This window comes from Heptranchias perlo, chromosome 8 (assembly GCF_035084215.1).
Source record: "Heptranchias perlo isolate sHepPer1 chromosome 8, sHepPer1.hap1, whole genome shotgun sequence".
Lineage (NCBI taxonomy): Eukaryota > Metazoa > Chordata > Chondrichthyes > Hexanchiformes > Hexanchidae > Heptranchias > Heptranchias perlo.
In genome coordinates this window covers 90,967,072-90,984,466 of record NC_090332.1, presented here as the reverse complement: position 1 = coordinate 90,984,466, position 17,395 = coordinate 90,967,072, and the positions used below count along the sequence as shown (strand labels likewise).

The 17,395-nt window shown below is 42.0% G+C and overlaps 1 protein-coding gene across 3 annotated transcripts in view; it reads left to right on the top strand.

Moving 5' to 3' along the window:
- Positions 1–17,395, top strand: part of ehbp1 (EH domain binding protein 1) — a 377,463-nt gene that overhangs the window by 129,060 nt on the left and 231,008 nt on the right. For all 3 annotated transcript variants that reach the window (XM_067989531.1, XM_067989529.1, XM_067989530.1), the window contains exon 6: positions 16,235–16,416. In XM_067989531.1, coding sequence (XP_067845632.1) covers positions 16,235–16,416 — 182 coding nt within the window. The remainder of the gene's footprint in view (positions 1–16,234; positions 16,417–17,395) is intronic.

Here is a 17,395-nt window from a genome sequence, read left to right as displayed (position 1 = left end):
CTGGTTTTATCTGAGTGAGTGGCCGGACATGGAGATGTAGTCCGTGGCAAGGGAGCCATGTTTACGGCAGGTGCTGCAAAAGATGGCTTTGGTCTCCCTGATATTCAGTTGGAGAAAATTTTGACATCCACAACTTGTCTTACAAGCAGCCTGACTGTACAGAGTTTGTCGTGCGGTTGAGGGAAGTGATGGAGAGGTAGAGAGGGCTGTCATCTGCATACATATGGAAGCTGGCCCCATGCCTGCAGATAATGTCACCGACAGGCATGTTGATGGAGAAAGAGGGACCTAGGGATAGTCCCTTGGGGGGCTCCATTGGTGCCTGTATAGGGTTGGAGGGAGAGGAACCAATGCTGGAGATGTGCTGGCAGTGTTCAGTCAGATGTCGGAGTGGTACCCTGTGAGGGCAGATCCACAGAGCGGCACAGTGGAGGAAAGGTGATGGAGGAGGATCATTTGTTCAACAGTACCAATTGCTGTGGAGATGTTGAACAGGACTAAAAGAGATAATGCTCTATGGTTACAGTCACAGATGATGTCATTTATGACTTTGCCAGGGTAGTCTCAGTGCTATGACAAGGAGGATCATAACAGGGAGTTTTGGGAATGATGGACATGGAGCTGGGAGGTGGTAATACATTTGAGTACCTTGAAGAAGAAAGGATATAGGGGGTGGTGGTGTGTGTCAGCTTCACCTCTGACTTCTGAGTGGTTCGAATCACTCCCACTCCCTGGGTTCTAGACCTTGGACTTATTTGGGGGTTGTGACAAAGTGCAGCAGACAACTGGTTTTGGTGCAAGAAACTTTGACCTTTATTTAAGAGAAAAATACAACACAACAATCTTAACACTAATAAAATGGGGAACACTTCGGTACACACAAGGGAAATTACAGTAGAAAGATACCTCACCCCTCCCAATCCCACTGTACTAGCTAAGTTGGACTCTAAAGGGCCAGAGATAATGCTCACCAAACGAACCCTTGACAGTAATTCACCCAGAGGTAAGTCAGAAATAGATTGTCGAGTGGAAACTTTGCGGATCTTCGGTTTTCTCCCGAGTTGGTTTTCTTTGGTCGCGGTGGCCCAATATTACCTGGTTGGTTGGTCGCAATATTCGGTTGGTTGTTTCGTAAGGCCCTTGTTGCCGCGAGGTGTCTGATGGTCACTGGGGCTGTTGCGCTGGTTTCTTCTTGTGTGTCGGCCTGCTTCTAGAGCTGCTGACCTTCCCTGTTGAACTGCTTTCCTGTTGCTTGTTGTTCGCTGGAAGCTGCTCTTCCTTCCAGAGCCAGGCATAACAAGACAAGCAGCACACAAGCGCCAGCAAGAACCAGAGAGAGAGAGAGAGGTTTCGAGTTTCCACTTCTAATAACCCCCTCTTACAATGGTCTTCGTCACTTTAAAAAAAAGCACTTCATGTCTGTTTAAACAGTTCTTACAAAGTCCTTAAGAATCTTTGATGGCTTTTTGATGGTCCCTCATCATAGAATCATAGAATCATAGAATCATAGAAGTTACAACATGGAAACAGGCCCTTCAGCCCAACATGTCCATGTCGCCCAGTTTATACCACTAAGCTAGTCCCAATTGCCTGCACTTGGCCCATATCCCTCGATACCCATCTTACCCATGTAACTGTCCAAATGCTTTTTAAAAGACAAAATTGTACCCGCTTCTACTACTGCCTCTGGCAGCTCGTTCCAGACACTCACCACCCTTTGAGTGAAAAAATTGCCCCTCTGGATCCTTTTGTATCTCTCCCCTCTCACCTTAAATCTGTGCCCCCTCGTTATAGACTCCCCTACCTTTGGGAAAAGATTTTGACTATCTACCTTATCTATGCCCCTCATTATTTTATAGACTTCTATAAGATCACCCCTTAACCTCCTACTCTCCAGGGAAAAAAGTCCCAGTCTGGCTAACCTCTCCCTGTAAGTCAAACCATCAAGTCCCGGTAGCATCCTAGTAAATCTTTTCTGCACTCTTTCTAGTTTAATAATATCCTTTCTATAATAGGGTGACCAGAACTGTACACAGTACTCCAAGTGTGGCCTCACCAATGCCCTGTACAACTTCAACAAGACATCCCAACTCCTGCATTCAATGTTCTGACCAATGAAACCAAGCATGCTGAATGCCTTCTTCACCACCCTATCCACCTGTGACTCCACTTTCAAGGAGCTATGAATCTGTACTCCGAGATCTCTTTGTTCTATAACTCTCCCCAACGCCCTACCATTAACGGAGTAGGTCCTGGCCCGATTCGATCTACCAAAATGCATCACCTCACATTTATCTAAATTAAACTCCATCTGCCATTCATCGGCCCACTGGCCCAATTTATCAAGATCCCGTTGCAATCCTAGATAACCTTCTTCACTGTCCACAATGCCACCAATCTTGGTGTCATCTGCAAACTTACTAACCATGCCTCCTAAATTCTCATCCAAATCATTAATATAAATAACAAATAACAGCGGACCCAGCACCGATCCCTGAGGCACACCGCTGGACACAGGCATCCAGTTTGAAAAACAACCCTCGACAACCACCCTCTGTCTTCTGTCGTCAAGCCAATTTTGTATCCAATTGGCTACCTCACCTTGGATCCCATGAGATTTAACCTTATGTAACAACCTACCATGCGGTACCTTGTCAAATGCTTTGCTGAAGTCCATGTAGACCACGTCTACTGCACAGCCCTCATCTATCTTCTTGGTTACCCCTTCAAAAAACTCAATCAAATTCGTGAGACATGATTTTCCTCTCACAAAACCATGCTGACTGTTCCTAATTAGTCCCTGCCTCTCCAAATGCCTGTAGATCCTGTCCCTCAGAATACCCTCTAACAACTTACCCACTACAGATGTCAGGCTCACTGGTCTGTAGTTCCCAGGCTTTTCCCTGCCGCCCTTCTTAAACAAAGGCACAACATTTGCTACCCTCCAATCTTCAGGCACCTCACCTGTAGCGGTGGATGATTCAAATATCTCTGCTAGGGGACCCGCAATTTCCTCCCTAACCTCCCATAACGTCCTGGGATACATTTCATCAGGTCCCGGAGATTTATCTACCTTGATGCGCGTTAAGACTTCCAGCACCTCCCTCTCTGTAATATGTTGCAATTGTTTCTCCCGATGGGTCATTGTTAATTCCGATTTTTAGAGCTTGTCACACAAGGCTTCCCTTTGTATCCAACATTCGAATTAGTGCTGAGTGTCGACCACCTGCTGTAGGTTTTGCATTAAAATGTCTGATGCAGCAATTCTCCCACATTCCACTGTGTGTGTGTTGTTGATTTCATCTGGTGACCTCTCACCTATCCTTCCATCTTAGGATTTTGGTCAATGGCCAAAGTTTTCCATACCCAGGGAAAAGGTGAATTCCCAGAATTCTTACAGTCGCCCCTACGAGGAAGCGAGTCCCTTAAAGGACGTGGATTCCTTGAAAAGTACTTTTCCCTGGTTGATGCTTCTTGGTGCGGCGCGTGTGTGAGTCACCCTGAAATGGTTAGAAAAGAGTCCAAAGTCCTTTTCTTTAGGGTTTTTCTCTAAGTTTTGGGGGATCTGTGAATTTTGAGAATCTTACAAGGGAGGTTCGAGACGGGACAGTAGTTGGAGAGGATCGATAATTTGAGGGAAGTGAAGATGGCTATTTTGAACGTGAAAGTGACAGTGCCTAGGAAAAGGGAGCAGTGAACAATGACGTAAAGCATGGGGGCCAGGGAGATAATTAAGCGGGGAGCAGGAGATGCGTCTTATGGAAGAGATGAGCTTGAGAAGGGTAGGGGTAGATAATAGTAGAGAAACTGACAAGTAATGAATCGGAGATAGAGTGGGTGGGGGACTGTGGTGGGAAGTCAGGAGCAGGGGACAGAGAGGAGAGGCAGCTGGATGGATGATCTCAGTCTTACATACAAAGAAATCTATGAATTCTTCTCATTTGATAGTGGAGGAGGTGGGCAAATGGGTTTGAGGAGGTGATTCGTCATGGAGAAAAAGAGCCTTAGGTTGACCTTATCTTCCGGGATCATTCTGAAGTAATAGGAGGATTTAACTTAGAAGATCGAGACACAGTGGTGGCTAACATGGTCGAGCCAGGCTGGTAATGAATGATCAGGCCGGTTGTTTGCTATGTTTGCTCAAGCTCATGCCCGTCAGACTTAAGGAAGCAAAGATGGAGACTATACTGAGGAATAGCAGAGGCGGGAGATGGTGAGTAATTTGGAGGGAACATGGGTGTCAAAGGTAATTGAGCAGGTCAAAAGTGGAAGAGGTGTTGTGGAGGGTGGAGGGCCAGAGAAGAGAGAGTTGGAATTTTGAGAATCAATTAGTGTGGAAGCTGGGGGACTGTTTTACCCGGGGACTATTTTTCCCAGGGACTGGGGAGAGGAGCGGGGAACGGTAGAGAGATAGAGGTCAGAGATAACTAAGAAAGTGAAGAGACTGCAAGAGATGATGGGGTGGAGAGGGTGGTGGTGAATGTGGGTGGGAGAGTTTATGGGAAAGTGAGATAGATGAACAGACAAGTCAGAAGCAGGGGCTGGTGGAGTTTAGATCTAGGTTAAAGTCACTGAGGATGAACAGTCACTTGGTGCAGAGGCTAAAGGAGGAAATGTTAGTGAGAAAGTTGGCAGGGCTTGAGAGGTCAGTATTCACTGAAGATTTTAAATGGGAGGTATGAGGAATGAAAGAGTGAGATGCTCAAAGGAGGAGAAAGTGCCAGAGGTGTAGGGCAGAGGCCAAGGTGGAATTTGCCACTACTGTTATAGTTTGAGTGGGGCAAGTGCTTGAATGTGTAGCCAGGTGAAGAAGGAGGAGTCACTGTCTGTAAGCCAGGAAGTTGATAGATTCATCCACTGTGCGGTCATGGATGGCAAGAGCCTTGTTTGTGAAGGAGCGAACATCCTGGAGGGCAATAAGGAGCAGGCTGATGACCTGCCAGTGGAGGCTGACCGATGGGAGAGATGGGAGGGATGGGAGGGATGGGGAAGCGTTTAAACTAATCAACCCCCGAGGTATCAGCTGGACGAGAGAGTCGCCGGGAACGGAGGTGAGACAGTTGGGATTGCTGTTCTGGGAGAGACAGCGACAAGTGCCACAATGTGCATGTCAGGGAGTACCAAGGGAGGTGCAGAGGGAGACTGTGAGCTCATTCGGGAAGGACTTGAGTCCATTATTGCGGCAGGAAAGAAAGCAGGCTGAGGAATAGTGCCAAGTGGTGCTCGAGAAGGGGAAACTGAAAGGTGGCATAGCTGGATGCGATGAAGCAAAGGAAAGAGCAGGGCACAGAAATTGCTGAAAGGGAGAAGTGGACGTAGGGGGCTTGGATCCAGAGCAGTAACCAGTACCTGCACACAATGGATACAAAGGAAGAGTTTAGATAACATGGACAGTGGCAGAGAGCATGATTAGAAAGATTCTTGGGGTAGGGACTAAAGCAAAGAAAATACCCAGTCCAGTATCTGAGAGCCTGTCTTGAAGGGAAGCCTCTGGGCAGGAGGCAGTCATGAGCGTAGTCTGGTTCGGGTGACCGCTGAGGAACTCTGAGCCAGCGATGGGCAATACCATGAGCCAATGGAGCGATGTCAAGTTCAGGAACCTATGAAGAAGTGGTGTTTGATCTGGTAGCTATCAAATGAGTGGGAATGATATTGGAGGAGTGGTAACTGTTGAAGTGAGTTTGATTCAGGAGACCAACAGAGGAGTGCAGTTTGATCCAGGAAATCAGTGGAGAAACAAAGTGAAGCCAGATGTAGGGTACCCTCATGAGCCAAGGGAAGAAAGAGCTGCAGACCATGAGAACAAGAGGGCAGTGGATGCTTAGTCCTGGAAAGTAGAAGAGCAGCGGTCTTCAGCCCAGGAGCCAGTGGAGCAGTGGACATGCCCAGCTGCCAGCATAGCAGGAGAATAAAGCCTAGAAGCCAGCGGAACAGTGGAGTTCAGTCCAGGAACTAAATGAGGGTTACCTTTTGGTGGCAAGGAGGGACATTCAGGTTGGTCCAGCAGAGCAGAGTCTCGGCAGCAGAGGAATCCACATTTGAGTGGGAGCTCAATCCTGGCAGTAGAAGTAGCATCCAGGTGAAGGACAGATCAGCAGGGCAGAGGATGCGCCAGGTGGTCTGGAACAGGTAGCTTTAAAGTGTAGGTAAAGTTGACATACCCATTATTAAGAGATGGGAGCCTTGAGCAGTGGGAGAAAGGAGACGTGGGGGTGGGGGTGTGAGCTGCAGGGACGGCAGTGGATTGAGTTGCAGAGGGCAAGAGCTGCGGACGTATGCTGGACGTCCCCAGGCTGCTCACTGGCAAATCACTATTGCATTTGGGGCTGCTGTTTAGCGGACAATTTGGCTTAGGTAAGTCCTGGGAAGGGGGTGATCAGGAGGGGTCCAAGCGGGAGCCGGCAACAGTTTTTGGCACTGCAGTGTTCTTCCCGGCACCACATTCAGGTAAGTTTTTTTTTTAACAAACTTTCCTTTTTGATGGCGGCCTCTAGCGGTCCCTTTAAGGAACGCTGGTTCGAACGCATGTAGACCTCGATTTCCTGCAGGCAGTAAAATGGGCGGCTCCATCAACCAATTTCTAGGCCATTATCATTAAGGGGTAAATTCCGATCACTGCTGTCCTGGAGGCAAGCCTTGATCACAGCTCACAGCCCACAGTTTTATGATCACTTAAAATAATGGTCGATGCACATCTGAATTTCCACTATGTGCTCTCAATAGATGTACGAAAATGATCCCTATATTGTTGTCACTAAGTTTATTTAGCATATTGGTATCAGTGTGCTTTAGGAAAAATAACACTTAAGACAATGTGGTTTAAGGTTGCAGATTACTCATAATTCATTGTCTCAAATTAATGTCCATTCCAAGTAAGAGACCTATAACCACCAGTACTTCTCAGCTCAAAATGCTGTCTCTAAATGCAGCCTGGGTCTGAAAACACAAAATTCTAATTGTACTGATGGGTTTTTCACGGCACTCGAGCATTTTTCAGTAGCATTCCTGAAATTCTAGTAACAACATTAAGACTGTGTGATAAATGAGTTTCCAAAATTAGTATCTTGAACTGAATTTCGTGTACAAAGGTTTCTTATTATTCTATTCTACTTGTAGATTATAAACCGCCACAGTTTAATTGTAAGTTATACATTCCAAGCAGCCATACTCTTTTCCCACTGGAGTAACCATGATAATTTTGACACAGTTACACAATTTTCACAGAGAATCAAGGATGGATTTTAAAAAAAAAACTTTTGCAGACTCTACAATGCATAGTCAGAATAATATTTTTTTTTAAATTCTTGGATGCATTATCTTTAAAACAACCAAAAAACAATAAATTTATATTTTGTTATTACACTGTTTAGGCATTTGAAAATGAGTGAGTGCCTCCATTTGGACACAGGTTACTTTGCACCCTTGCCACAGATTTCCCAATCACAGTGGCGCTGCAAGAAGAAACAATGGAAATGGAAAGTGTCCATCAGACTGTTTCTGTGTACCTCTTGGCAGCTGATTAAGCCTGGTATTAGCAGTGGCCTGGAAAGCAAGCTACCTCATGCGCAATGCATGACCCAAGGATACCTGAGAGGAGGGGAAAAGCAGGGGGAAGGTACAAGATGAACAATGCAGCTTTTGGGGGTTAGGTAACATACACGGGGGTAAGGGGAGAGAATCTGCATGTCATTGTCCATTTTAAAAATGTATGGTGTTGCAGTGTATGTATCTTGTTTGCACAATAATGGGAGACAACATTTAGATGCTAGAATGTAATTGGGACAATAATATCCTGAATGTTATTCCTCGTGGGGTGCTATTGTGGTGTAGTAGACTAATATGTAACTCCATGGAATAGGTTTGTGCCTGCAGTTTGCCACGCTGCAGATTACTGATCGGCACTGCTGTGGGAGACACCAAGTAGAGGTGAGGAGAGAGGTATGATTGAAGGATGAATAGCACGTGCGTCGTGAAACAGTCGGCTTGAGCCACGTTGGTGGGGCCTAGGAAGTTGTTGGCCTGCATGGTGGTGAATGAAGATCTGAATAATGGGGAAACTACACACTCTTATCTTTGCCCCTGCAAAAATCTTAACACTCTCAAAAAATCTTCATCTTCAAGAATAGTTAATGCCATATGTACAAAATTCACCAATTAATGCCAGTACAAATACATTTATTGCTGTAAGTAAAATTTAGTACAATACCTAATTTTTTTGTAATTCAAGCTCAAGATTTCATTGTAATAATTTATATTGGAAAGAAAAATTTTGTTCCAAAGAAATGCCCAATAAGTATTTAGTAATGTCTGGAGTAATTGCAGGTAATGTTTTATGCCACATTTTCTTAAGCAAAGATGTTAGCTGTTTTCCTACATTGGACTTGTTTTATATTAATTATGTGACTTGTTACAAATCACTATTCTACACAAACTTCTCTGCAATCACAGGCCTTAGATCTGCAAATTCTGTTTTCTTTTTACTGTTTGTTTTCAACTGTTTTCTGGTATTGACCAGTTTTAGCTTAGTCCCTCTATCTCCACTCCAAATATTGTTCCTTGGCCAACAGGATTAGTAGAAACATAGAATATCTCAAGACCAGAAAAACCCATAGACCCATCTAGTTTGCCTTCCTCCTGTCCTATGAATTGTATCTGATGATGTGCTTCTCTTAAAGATACTTGGCCAATTTGACCTCTGAGCAAAATAATGCTTTCCTGAATCCTTCTTTTTAGCTTATACTTATATCCCCTTGTTCTGCTATCCTGTAGCAATTGAAATAACTCTGACTGATTCTCTACATCCCTGAGTCGTATTAATTTGAATACTTCTATAATATCATGCCTCAGTCTTCTCACTGAGAAGAGTCCCAGTTCTGTGAGTCTGTCCATATATCTTTTATTCTCTAGTTCCCTAAACATTCTAGTAGCTCTTCTCTACCCTTCTGCAGCTTAACTACATCCTTCCTATAGTGAGCAGGCTGGGGCTCTTTTCTCGAGAAAAGAGAAGACTAAGGGATGACCTGATAGAGGTCTTTAAGATTATGAAAGGGTTTGACAGGGTAAAGAAAATGTTTCCACTTGTGGGGGAGACCAGAACTAGGATCCTTAAATATAAGTTAGTCACTAATAAATCCAATTGGGAATTCAGGAGAAGCTTCTTTATCCAGAGAGTGGTGAGAATGTGGAACTCACTACCACAAGGAGTAGTTGAGGCAACTAGTGTAGATGCATTTATGGGGGAAGCTAGATAAACATGAAGGAGAAAGGAATAGAATTATATAGAATGTACAGCACAGAAACAGGCCTTTCGGCCCAACAGGTCCATGCTAGTGTTTATGCTCCACATGAGCCTCCTCCCACCCTTCTTCATCTAACCTTATCAACATATCCTTCTATTCCTTTCTCCCTCATGTATTCCTAATTCTAATTTTTCTCTGGGTAAAGAAGTTTCTCCTGAATTCCCTATTGGATTTATTAGTGACTATCTTATATTTATGACCCCTAATTCTGGTTTCCCCCGCAAGTGAAATGTCTTCTCTACGTTAGATGTAGGAAGGGAGGAGGCTGGTGTGGAGCATAAACACCGGCGTGGACCTGTTGGGCCGAATGGCCCATTTCTGTGCTGTACAGTCTATGAGCATTCCAGGCTACACACAATGCTCTAGGTTTGGCTTGACCACCAGTACATACAGTCCCAGGATAACCTCTGTTGATCTATTCCTCATTCTATACAGCCTAAAATCACATTTGCTTTCTTGACAGCAGCTAAACGTTAGTTCGATGCCTTAAGGGATTTATCTACTATGATTCACAGATTTCCTTTCCTGATTTTTCTTTCAGTACTTTTCCCTTAGTCCTATAATCCCTCTGCTCATTTTGTAAAACCTAAATGCGTGCCTTTACACTTTTCTGCATTAAACTGACACTACCCATTGTCAGCCCGCCTCCCCACTGCCTGTGGTTTGTCTCCACCTTCCACCGTATTAACCACCCCTGCTATTTTGGTGGTATACGCAAACTTTGAGATGAAGCTACCAACACCCTCTTTCAGAGTAGACGTGGTGATTCCAGGCCTCTGCCACTGCTGCTGTCACTATAACAACAGCATCTTGTTAAAGTTCAACTTAGCCGGTGGCACAAACCGGGCGGTAGCGGATCAGCCGCCCGTTATACACCCCACCCAATTTTCCTTACCAATGACTTAGATGACATTGACACACTGCGGTCCCTCAGTGTTGCACTGATATGTAAGCCTAGAACATGTATTGAGATCCAAGGTTGGGGCTTGAACCCGCAATCTTTTGACTTGGGGGTAAGAGTGCTACCAACTGAGCCAAGTATGTACGTTAACCTGAGGTACCTGCTCTGCAGATGGAGGCCTGGGGGCAGGTTAGTTGCCTTCTCTTTCCATTGGGGGAATCGAGAGACATCTGGCTCAATGGACCCTAAGTGGGGGTGAAAAAAACATAAAAAGTAAAAATATAAAATAGACACATCATATTGAATGGATGTATAAATAATATGAACAGTATATAAGTTGTCTTTCTAACAGAATTTAGCCAGGCCAAGTGACATTATATCAAAACCTGAAATCTTGGATATTGTACTCACTTTCTGGTATTCCTACAGATACAACATACTGTTGCTGTAATTTTTCAGTGTACTGTGCTGAATACCAAAAGACACTGCATTAATTTACCATATATTACTCTGGTATGCCCAAACTAGTGAAATGCCATGAAATTCTAGCCCTGACCAATATACTTAATTTGAATTCAATTAAGTTGTCATGCTTGTTTGTATTATGTTTCACAAGTATTGTGTAATGGCATCTGGTTTAAATTTCCATAATGATCCACATAGGTGATTAAAAGGATCTAATTTACCTCTAATTTTGTGAATAGTTGGTATGTATTCTTCTCGCTTTTTCACTCTTCACGTACAAATAGGAATTGTTATCATCCCAAAAGGGAAAAATCACCTGGGGGCACTGTCGCTTCAAGAAATTCATGCCATTTTGCTATTCTTTCGATGTTGATCTTCTCCTACTTTGTAAGGCCCTATTCTGAATTGCTGTCTGATTTCTTTTTCTTTCTTCATTGGCAGTAGTCATAAGTGTTATCTGTACATGCCAGGAAGGGGAGGAATTGCATGACTTAAATTAAATGGATTTTTCAATTTTAAAAAGAATATTAGAAGATACTTTGTCTCCAGTGCTTCTCTTAGACCATGCCTGAACTTTGTGCTTGCTGTCTTCATTTTTTGGTTCTTTCTTCTATCTACTAATCACATACAGAAAGGTAGATAGGATATTGTTTTGCTTCCAGAAATGAACATAACACATTAAGAAGAAACTAAGGGGAAGAAATTGGTCCCCGTCCTGTCTGATTTCTGGGCAAAATACAAGAGCTGGGGGATCGATTTCTGGGTGCGATCTACTGTACCCGATCCCCCCCCCCCCCAGATTGTCGGGAGCGCCTGCCTAACATGGGCGTTAGGCCTCTTGATTATGCTAATATTCAATAATATAATATATGATGCCAAAATGGGGAAAAACTGGATGGAACATATGCTGTACGAGCTCCGCTCAGTTTTTCCGGGTCTACACAGCCTAACCAGCGGCCCTTAAAGGGACTGCTGGAGGCTGCTGCAGAAAAGGTAAGTTTGTTTTCAATGTGGAGCTTCGAGATGCAGAGTGCGCCTCCTGGCTCCACAGTAATACTGCGGGCTGCTGCTGGACCCCGCTCGCCCGCGTCCCCTCCCATTCGCCTGTCGCCCCAGGACTTAACTGTGTGCTAGTTCCACATTAGAGCTGGCCCAATATTCCAGGGTCCCGACCGGTGATCTGCTCTGTACGCACAATTGGCGTCCGTAGCTTGCCGATATTATGTAGATGAAGCCTGAGGCCCAATTTCCAGTGAGCTTCAGGCCTGTAATGCGTGCTGCCCACTTTGTGACTGTTTCCGGCGTGAGACTGGCCTGTCTTTCTATTTCTGCAGAATGATTTTCTAAATGTACAGTGAAGTATTCATCTGAATAGGATTTCATGTGGAATAAACCCTGTCTCATCTAAAGTTGGGGAATGTGCTACTACTTTGTCACAACATACCCGTCCCTTTCCCCTCCAGATGAAATGTGTTGCGCAATCACATGGCCTTAATAATTCCCCAATGTTAATGTATGTGGAGTGGATTAATTTAGCACAGCAGGATTTAATCCAATTATTTATACTATTAATGTCCTAGGCCTAGCCTGTCCTTGGTCAAATAGGCTCTTCACACCATAAATTCAACAAGTACAATAGCAAGCCTACTGTGCATTATGCATAGTGAGGCACTGGGTCCAAAGTGTCTGTTACCATACACAAATCTTGAAAAACTATTTTTCCTGCTCTTAGTCCCTGTGATACATTGGAACCTAAATTGTACAACAGGTTTTTTTTTAATGCAAACGAATAGAGAAAAAGTGATGTACGAAAGATGTGACAAAATCCATTACATTGAGGAGTTTAGTTTTGACTTCATTATGAAGCAGTGCTACTACTTTATCTTGCTGTTTTTAACCATGTAAAAACACCTGGGAAGGTGTTCTTTATTTATTTTACATTTTTCTCACATGATGAAATTACAACCTTTAAAACTGCAGAGGTCAAGGTTAGCAAGAAAGTGTGCATTCCCAGGCAAAATTCATTGTTGAAGTGGGCAGTATTCATGGTTGGGATTTAATATAGCTTCACCAGGTGTGAGAATGCCTTTGATCTGCAAATTAGCACCTTAATAGGGTATGCATACCGATTCATTCACAGGCTATTAAATTGGCCAATTGAGTTAGTTTTGTAATTTACGTCTAAGCATTAATTTGTCACTATCCTGGCTTTGATAGTGGAACTCCTAGAAGTGGTTGTCTTTTCTGTGAAGCAGGAGAACTGAATGGGAATCTCTAGTCTCTAGCGGGTGTCTGTGAAAAGGAATTTTCAGGTTCTGTGAACTTTACAACTCTTTGTGTAGTTATATACACATTATGTATATAATTTTGAAATATTTGAACTTGGTCTGTATAAATTATTTAATTTGCTTAGAGAACCTTGACAACGAAGATATTTTTGAAAGAGTTAAGGTAATTTTTAATGCCCCTTTTACACTGGTATCAGGCAGGTATCAGATTGACACCGGTGCCTGCTTTACAACAGTGCCAAGTCCATAGCAAAGTGTTACTGTGTGCAATGCATACTTAAACCTGTGCACAAGGGCCCTTTCAGGACGGCAGTTACATTTTATTTAGTTAATGAAGACCTGATTGTTCTGTCAGCTATTTACTAAATTAAAAAATGTAAAGGTGTTCACAGACAGCTGAAATCTTTTAAAACCATATATTTAATCCGTAAAAAGATGGGTTCACTGCAATTTGTTATATTGCAGTATGAAGCCCAAGCACTGAGACTCGCATTGCTTGCCAATATATGTTGCGTCCCTAGGATAAACAACGTCGTGCCCCAATTTTTACATTGATGCAATATGAAAACTACTGTATGACTCGCCCATTAATTTTTTCCTATTGTATTTGAAAATTTGTTCATAATACATTCACTGCACTGAAGATATCTAGTTAATTACCATGAGTCTGTTGAATTAAATAAAATAGAATGAATGCTTTATTAATCATCCATACAAAACGTGTGCATGAAATTGACTCTAAACAAAAACAAGATATAGTGACAATCTTTGCTACATGAGATGTAATGAGTGTTGTTTAAAGATTGGAGGCAGCATGCAACCGTTTTCATTCCCTTTAGCTGCTGATAGTGAGGTACTTAACTGTGTTGGCAGTAACAGCATAATGATAGCAGTATTGTTGTAATAAATTGATGGGCCTTTATTGTACAGTACTTATTTCATTTTACAGGTTTTTCAGAACCTTGGGCATTAATCTCATTCACTGATTGACAGTGGCAGCAAGGGAAAAGAGCACCTTTATTGTTTGTACTAGTCACATCTGTTAAACCTAATTCTGCTGAGAGTATTTGCATATTCTTAAGTATTTCTTCTGAGTGGGCCTAAATCCTTCTCGAGTGTTTGATGCATTTTCAAATTCATTCTTAAGGTATCTACATGCACTATTAGTTCTGTATAATGCAGCCAAGCATAATCTCCCAGATAAGGATGGTCTTGAACAAGACTTTCTATGAAGAATGGCATGTTACATTTCTGACTTATTCTGCTCAGCTCATATATCAACAGAAATGTCAAGTACTGTATAGCAGAATATCTGAAATATATGCCTGCTAGCAGTGGACATCAATAAACACAGTAGGTAGTTTTCAGAATGTTAATTTTTTTACTAAAAGCCTAATATTGCTTTTTATGTGGTTTTACCTTTACTCCACCCATTAAAATTAATATTTTGTCAAGATAGAACTTGTGCTACAGTATTTCACTAACAGGTACATATATAAAGATATGTATATTTACTGTACCTCTAAAATTCCAATATTTTAGCAACTTGAAGGTTTGTCAATTGACAAAGCAATTAAATCAGACTACGAAACCATTTCTTTTTAACACTTCCTTTTGTTCTTAAATGATAAATGTTTCTGTTTTTTTGGTATTATGATCTATGTTTGTATAAAGTGGTTTTAAGAACATAAGAAATAGGAGCGGGAGTAGGCCATACGGCCCCTCGAGCCTGCTCCGCCATTTAATAAGGTCATGGCTGATCTTCGTCCTCAACTTCACTTTCTCGCCCGATCCCCATATCCCTTGATTCCCCTAGAGTCCAAAAATCTATCGATCACAGCCTCGAATATACTCAATGACTGAGCGTCCACAGCCCGCCCTCTGGGGTAGAAAATTCCAAAGATTCACAACCCACTGAGTGAAGAAATTCCTCCTCAGCCCTAATGGCCCCCCCCATTATCCTGAGACAATGCTCCCTAGTTCTAGGCTCTCCGGTCAGGGGAAACAGCCTCTCTGCATCTACCCTGTCAAGCCCTCTAAGAATTTTATACGTTTCAATGAGATCACCTCTCATTCTTCTAAACTCCAGAGAGTATAGGCCCATTCTACTCAATCTTTCCTCATAGGACAACCCTCTCATCTCAGGAATCAATCTAGTGAACCTTCGTTGCACCACCTCTAAGGCAAGTATATCCTTCCTTTGATAAGGAGACCAAAACTGTACACAGTACTCCAGTTGTGGTCTCACCAAAGCCCTGTACAATTGTAGTAAGACTTCCTTACTCTTGTACTCCAACCCCCTTGCAATAAAGGCCAACATGCCATTTGCCTTCCTAATTGCTTGCTGTACCTGCATGTTAACTTTTTGTGTTTTGTGTACAAGGACACCCAATTCCCTCTGAACACCAACATTTAATAGTTTCTCACCATTTTAAAAAATATTCTGTTTTTCTATTCTTCCTACCAAAGTGAATAACCTCACTTTTCCCCACATTATACTCCATCTGCCACCTTCTTGCCCACTCACTTAACCTGTCTGTATCCCTTTGCAGACTCTTTGTGTCCTCCTCACAGCTTACTTTCCCACCTAGCTTTGTATCATCAGCAACTTGGACACATGGTTTTCCAGTCAGTTTGATTGTGTAATCTCTTTAGTATGTATGGCATTCTTTATGGAATTACTAACTGTTTACTTTATTATATACTAATGAAAAAAGATTGTTCAGTGTTCAAATGACACAGAAGTTTTGTTGCTGAATTTGTAAGACTGTACAGTGAATATTTGTAATTCAATTTCATTGGTATGTGTTACTGCTGATGGAAGAAAAGTGAGTAAAGTTCACTTCTCAAATATTGGACTACTGAGTCACAATTTCTATACTCAACCTCTGTCACAGACTCCAAGTACCTCGAAAATGTATTGTAGTGCAGAAATTAATGCTGGTTTATCATTGCCAATATATAATCGGTTAAAGAGCTCAGCATTGCATTTAAGCTACAACCAGACCAGAAGATACTGAATAAGTTGTTAACCTGACCAACTAGATCAGCAAGTAAAATATATTATTTACAAAATGTAAATAGGACATAATAATTCAGCTGCATTACTTTTCAAAATGTGCACTAAAATGTTACTTTCCTGGGTATTTGACAGGACTAGGTTTTCATTAGAATGAATTGGAAGAAATGTTGGTTCATATACAAACAGTTAAACTTGCCTGTTAAATCCAGTTCTAGTGGAGCAGATTGTATTCACTGATATTTTCTTTCCTGTTTCCTAGGAGTCACCTTCTGGCCGTAGAAAAGCCCTGGCCACCAGTAGCATTAACATGAAGCAGTATGCAAGCCCCATGCCTACGCAGACCGATGTAAAGCTGAAATTCAAGCCTTTATCTAAAAAAATTGTTGCTGCCACACTGCAGTTTTCTTTATCTTGCATTTTCCTGAGGGAAGGCAAAGCAACGTAAGTTTCTCGGACTTGTACTGAACAACATTTCCTAAGTTGCTTCAGTTGCATTTTGCACCTGAAGTGCTTTCTTATACCATCAGTCAGATGGTAATAAGAGGGCAAAATAGAATTTTTGGAGTTTGCTAACTCTGAAATCTAAGGGCACTCAACTATAACCACAGTTGTGGCTTTTTTGTTTCTTAGAGTTGAAGCTATGTTGAATTATTCCTTGGTAGATCCTTTTATCTACAGATAAATCATAGTTAAACCAATTAACCTGTCCATATCAAGCAAGAAATACAAATATAAAGTGTCGTCTTAAGACCTTTTCTGTGAGTATAATTTAAAATTAGATATTTGTTGCACAATTTTTCCTCTTTTTTAATGAATAGTGAAAAGCATCCACTTCAGTTGCAGTGGTGACCAAATCTGTAATGAATTATTGAGGCTTTTAGATAAATGGATCATATTTGCATAAAAGATGATGCAAATATGTAAAATTGTGCTAGATTTATGAAATTTGGATTAATGCCTCTAAAAATTTCATGCTAATTTTCAGCAATCATAAAGATTAGCATGCGATAACAGCACACTATTCTGCATAAAGACTTTAGTTCAAGTACTCTTATTTATTAAAGTACCTGTGTACATATCTATCACCTGCCTGTTGTTGGATCAAGAAACTGTTTTTATTTCCAAATTCTTCCCGTCAGTAAATCCCTTTTAATGAGTAAGGCTGAATTCACATCGCTTTTTTTTCTGTTATTATAAATTTTTCTTTAGACTACACATCGTCCTGAAATCAAAGATTTATTTGGAATGATTTTTTTGTTTACCTACAGTTGCAAATGGTTAGATTTCAATTTTTTTCTCAAATACTGAGAATTTCATGTTAGGGAAAGAGGGAGATAAAGGAAACATTTTTCTTCACTTGAGTAAGGTATCTGTTTAAAACTTCTTTTCAGTCACTTTCTTTTCTGTTGTCTCATGTTGT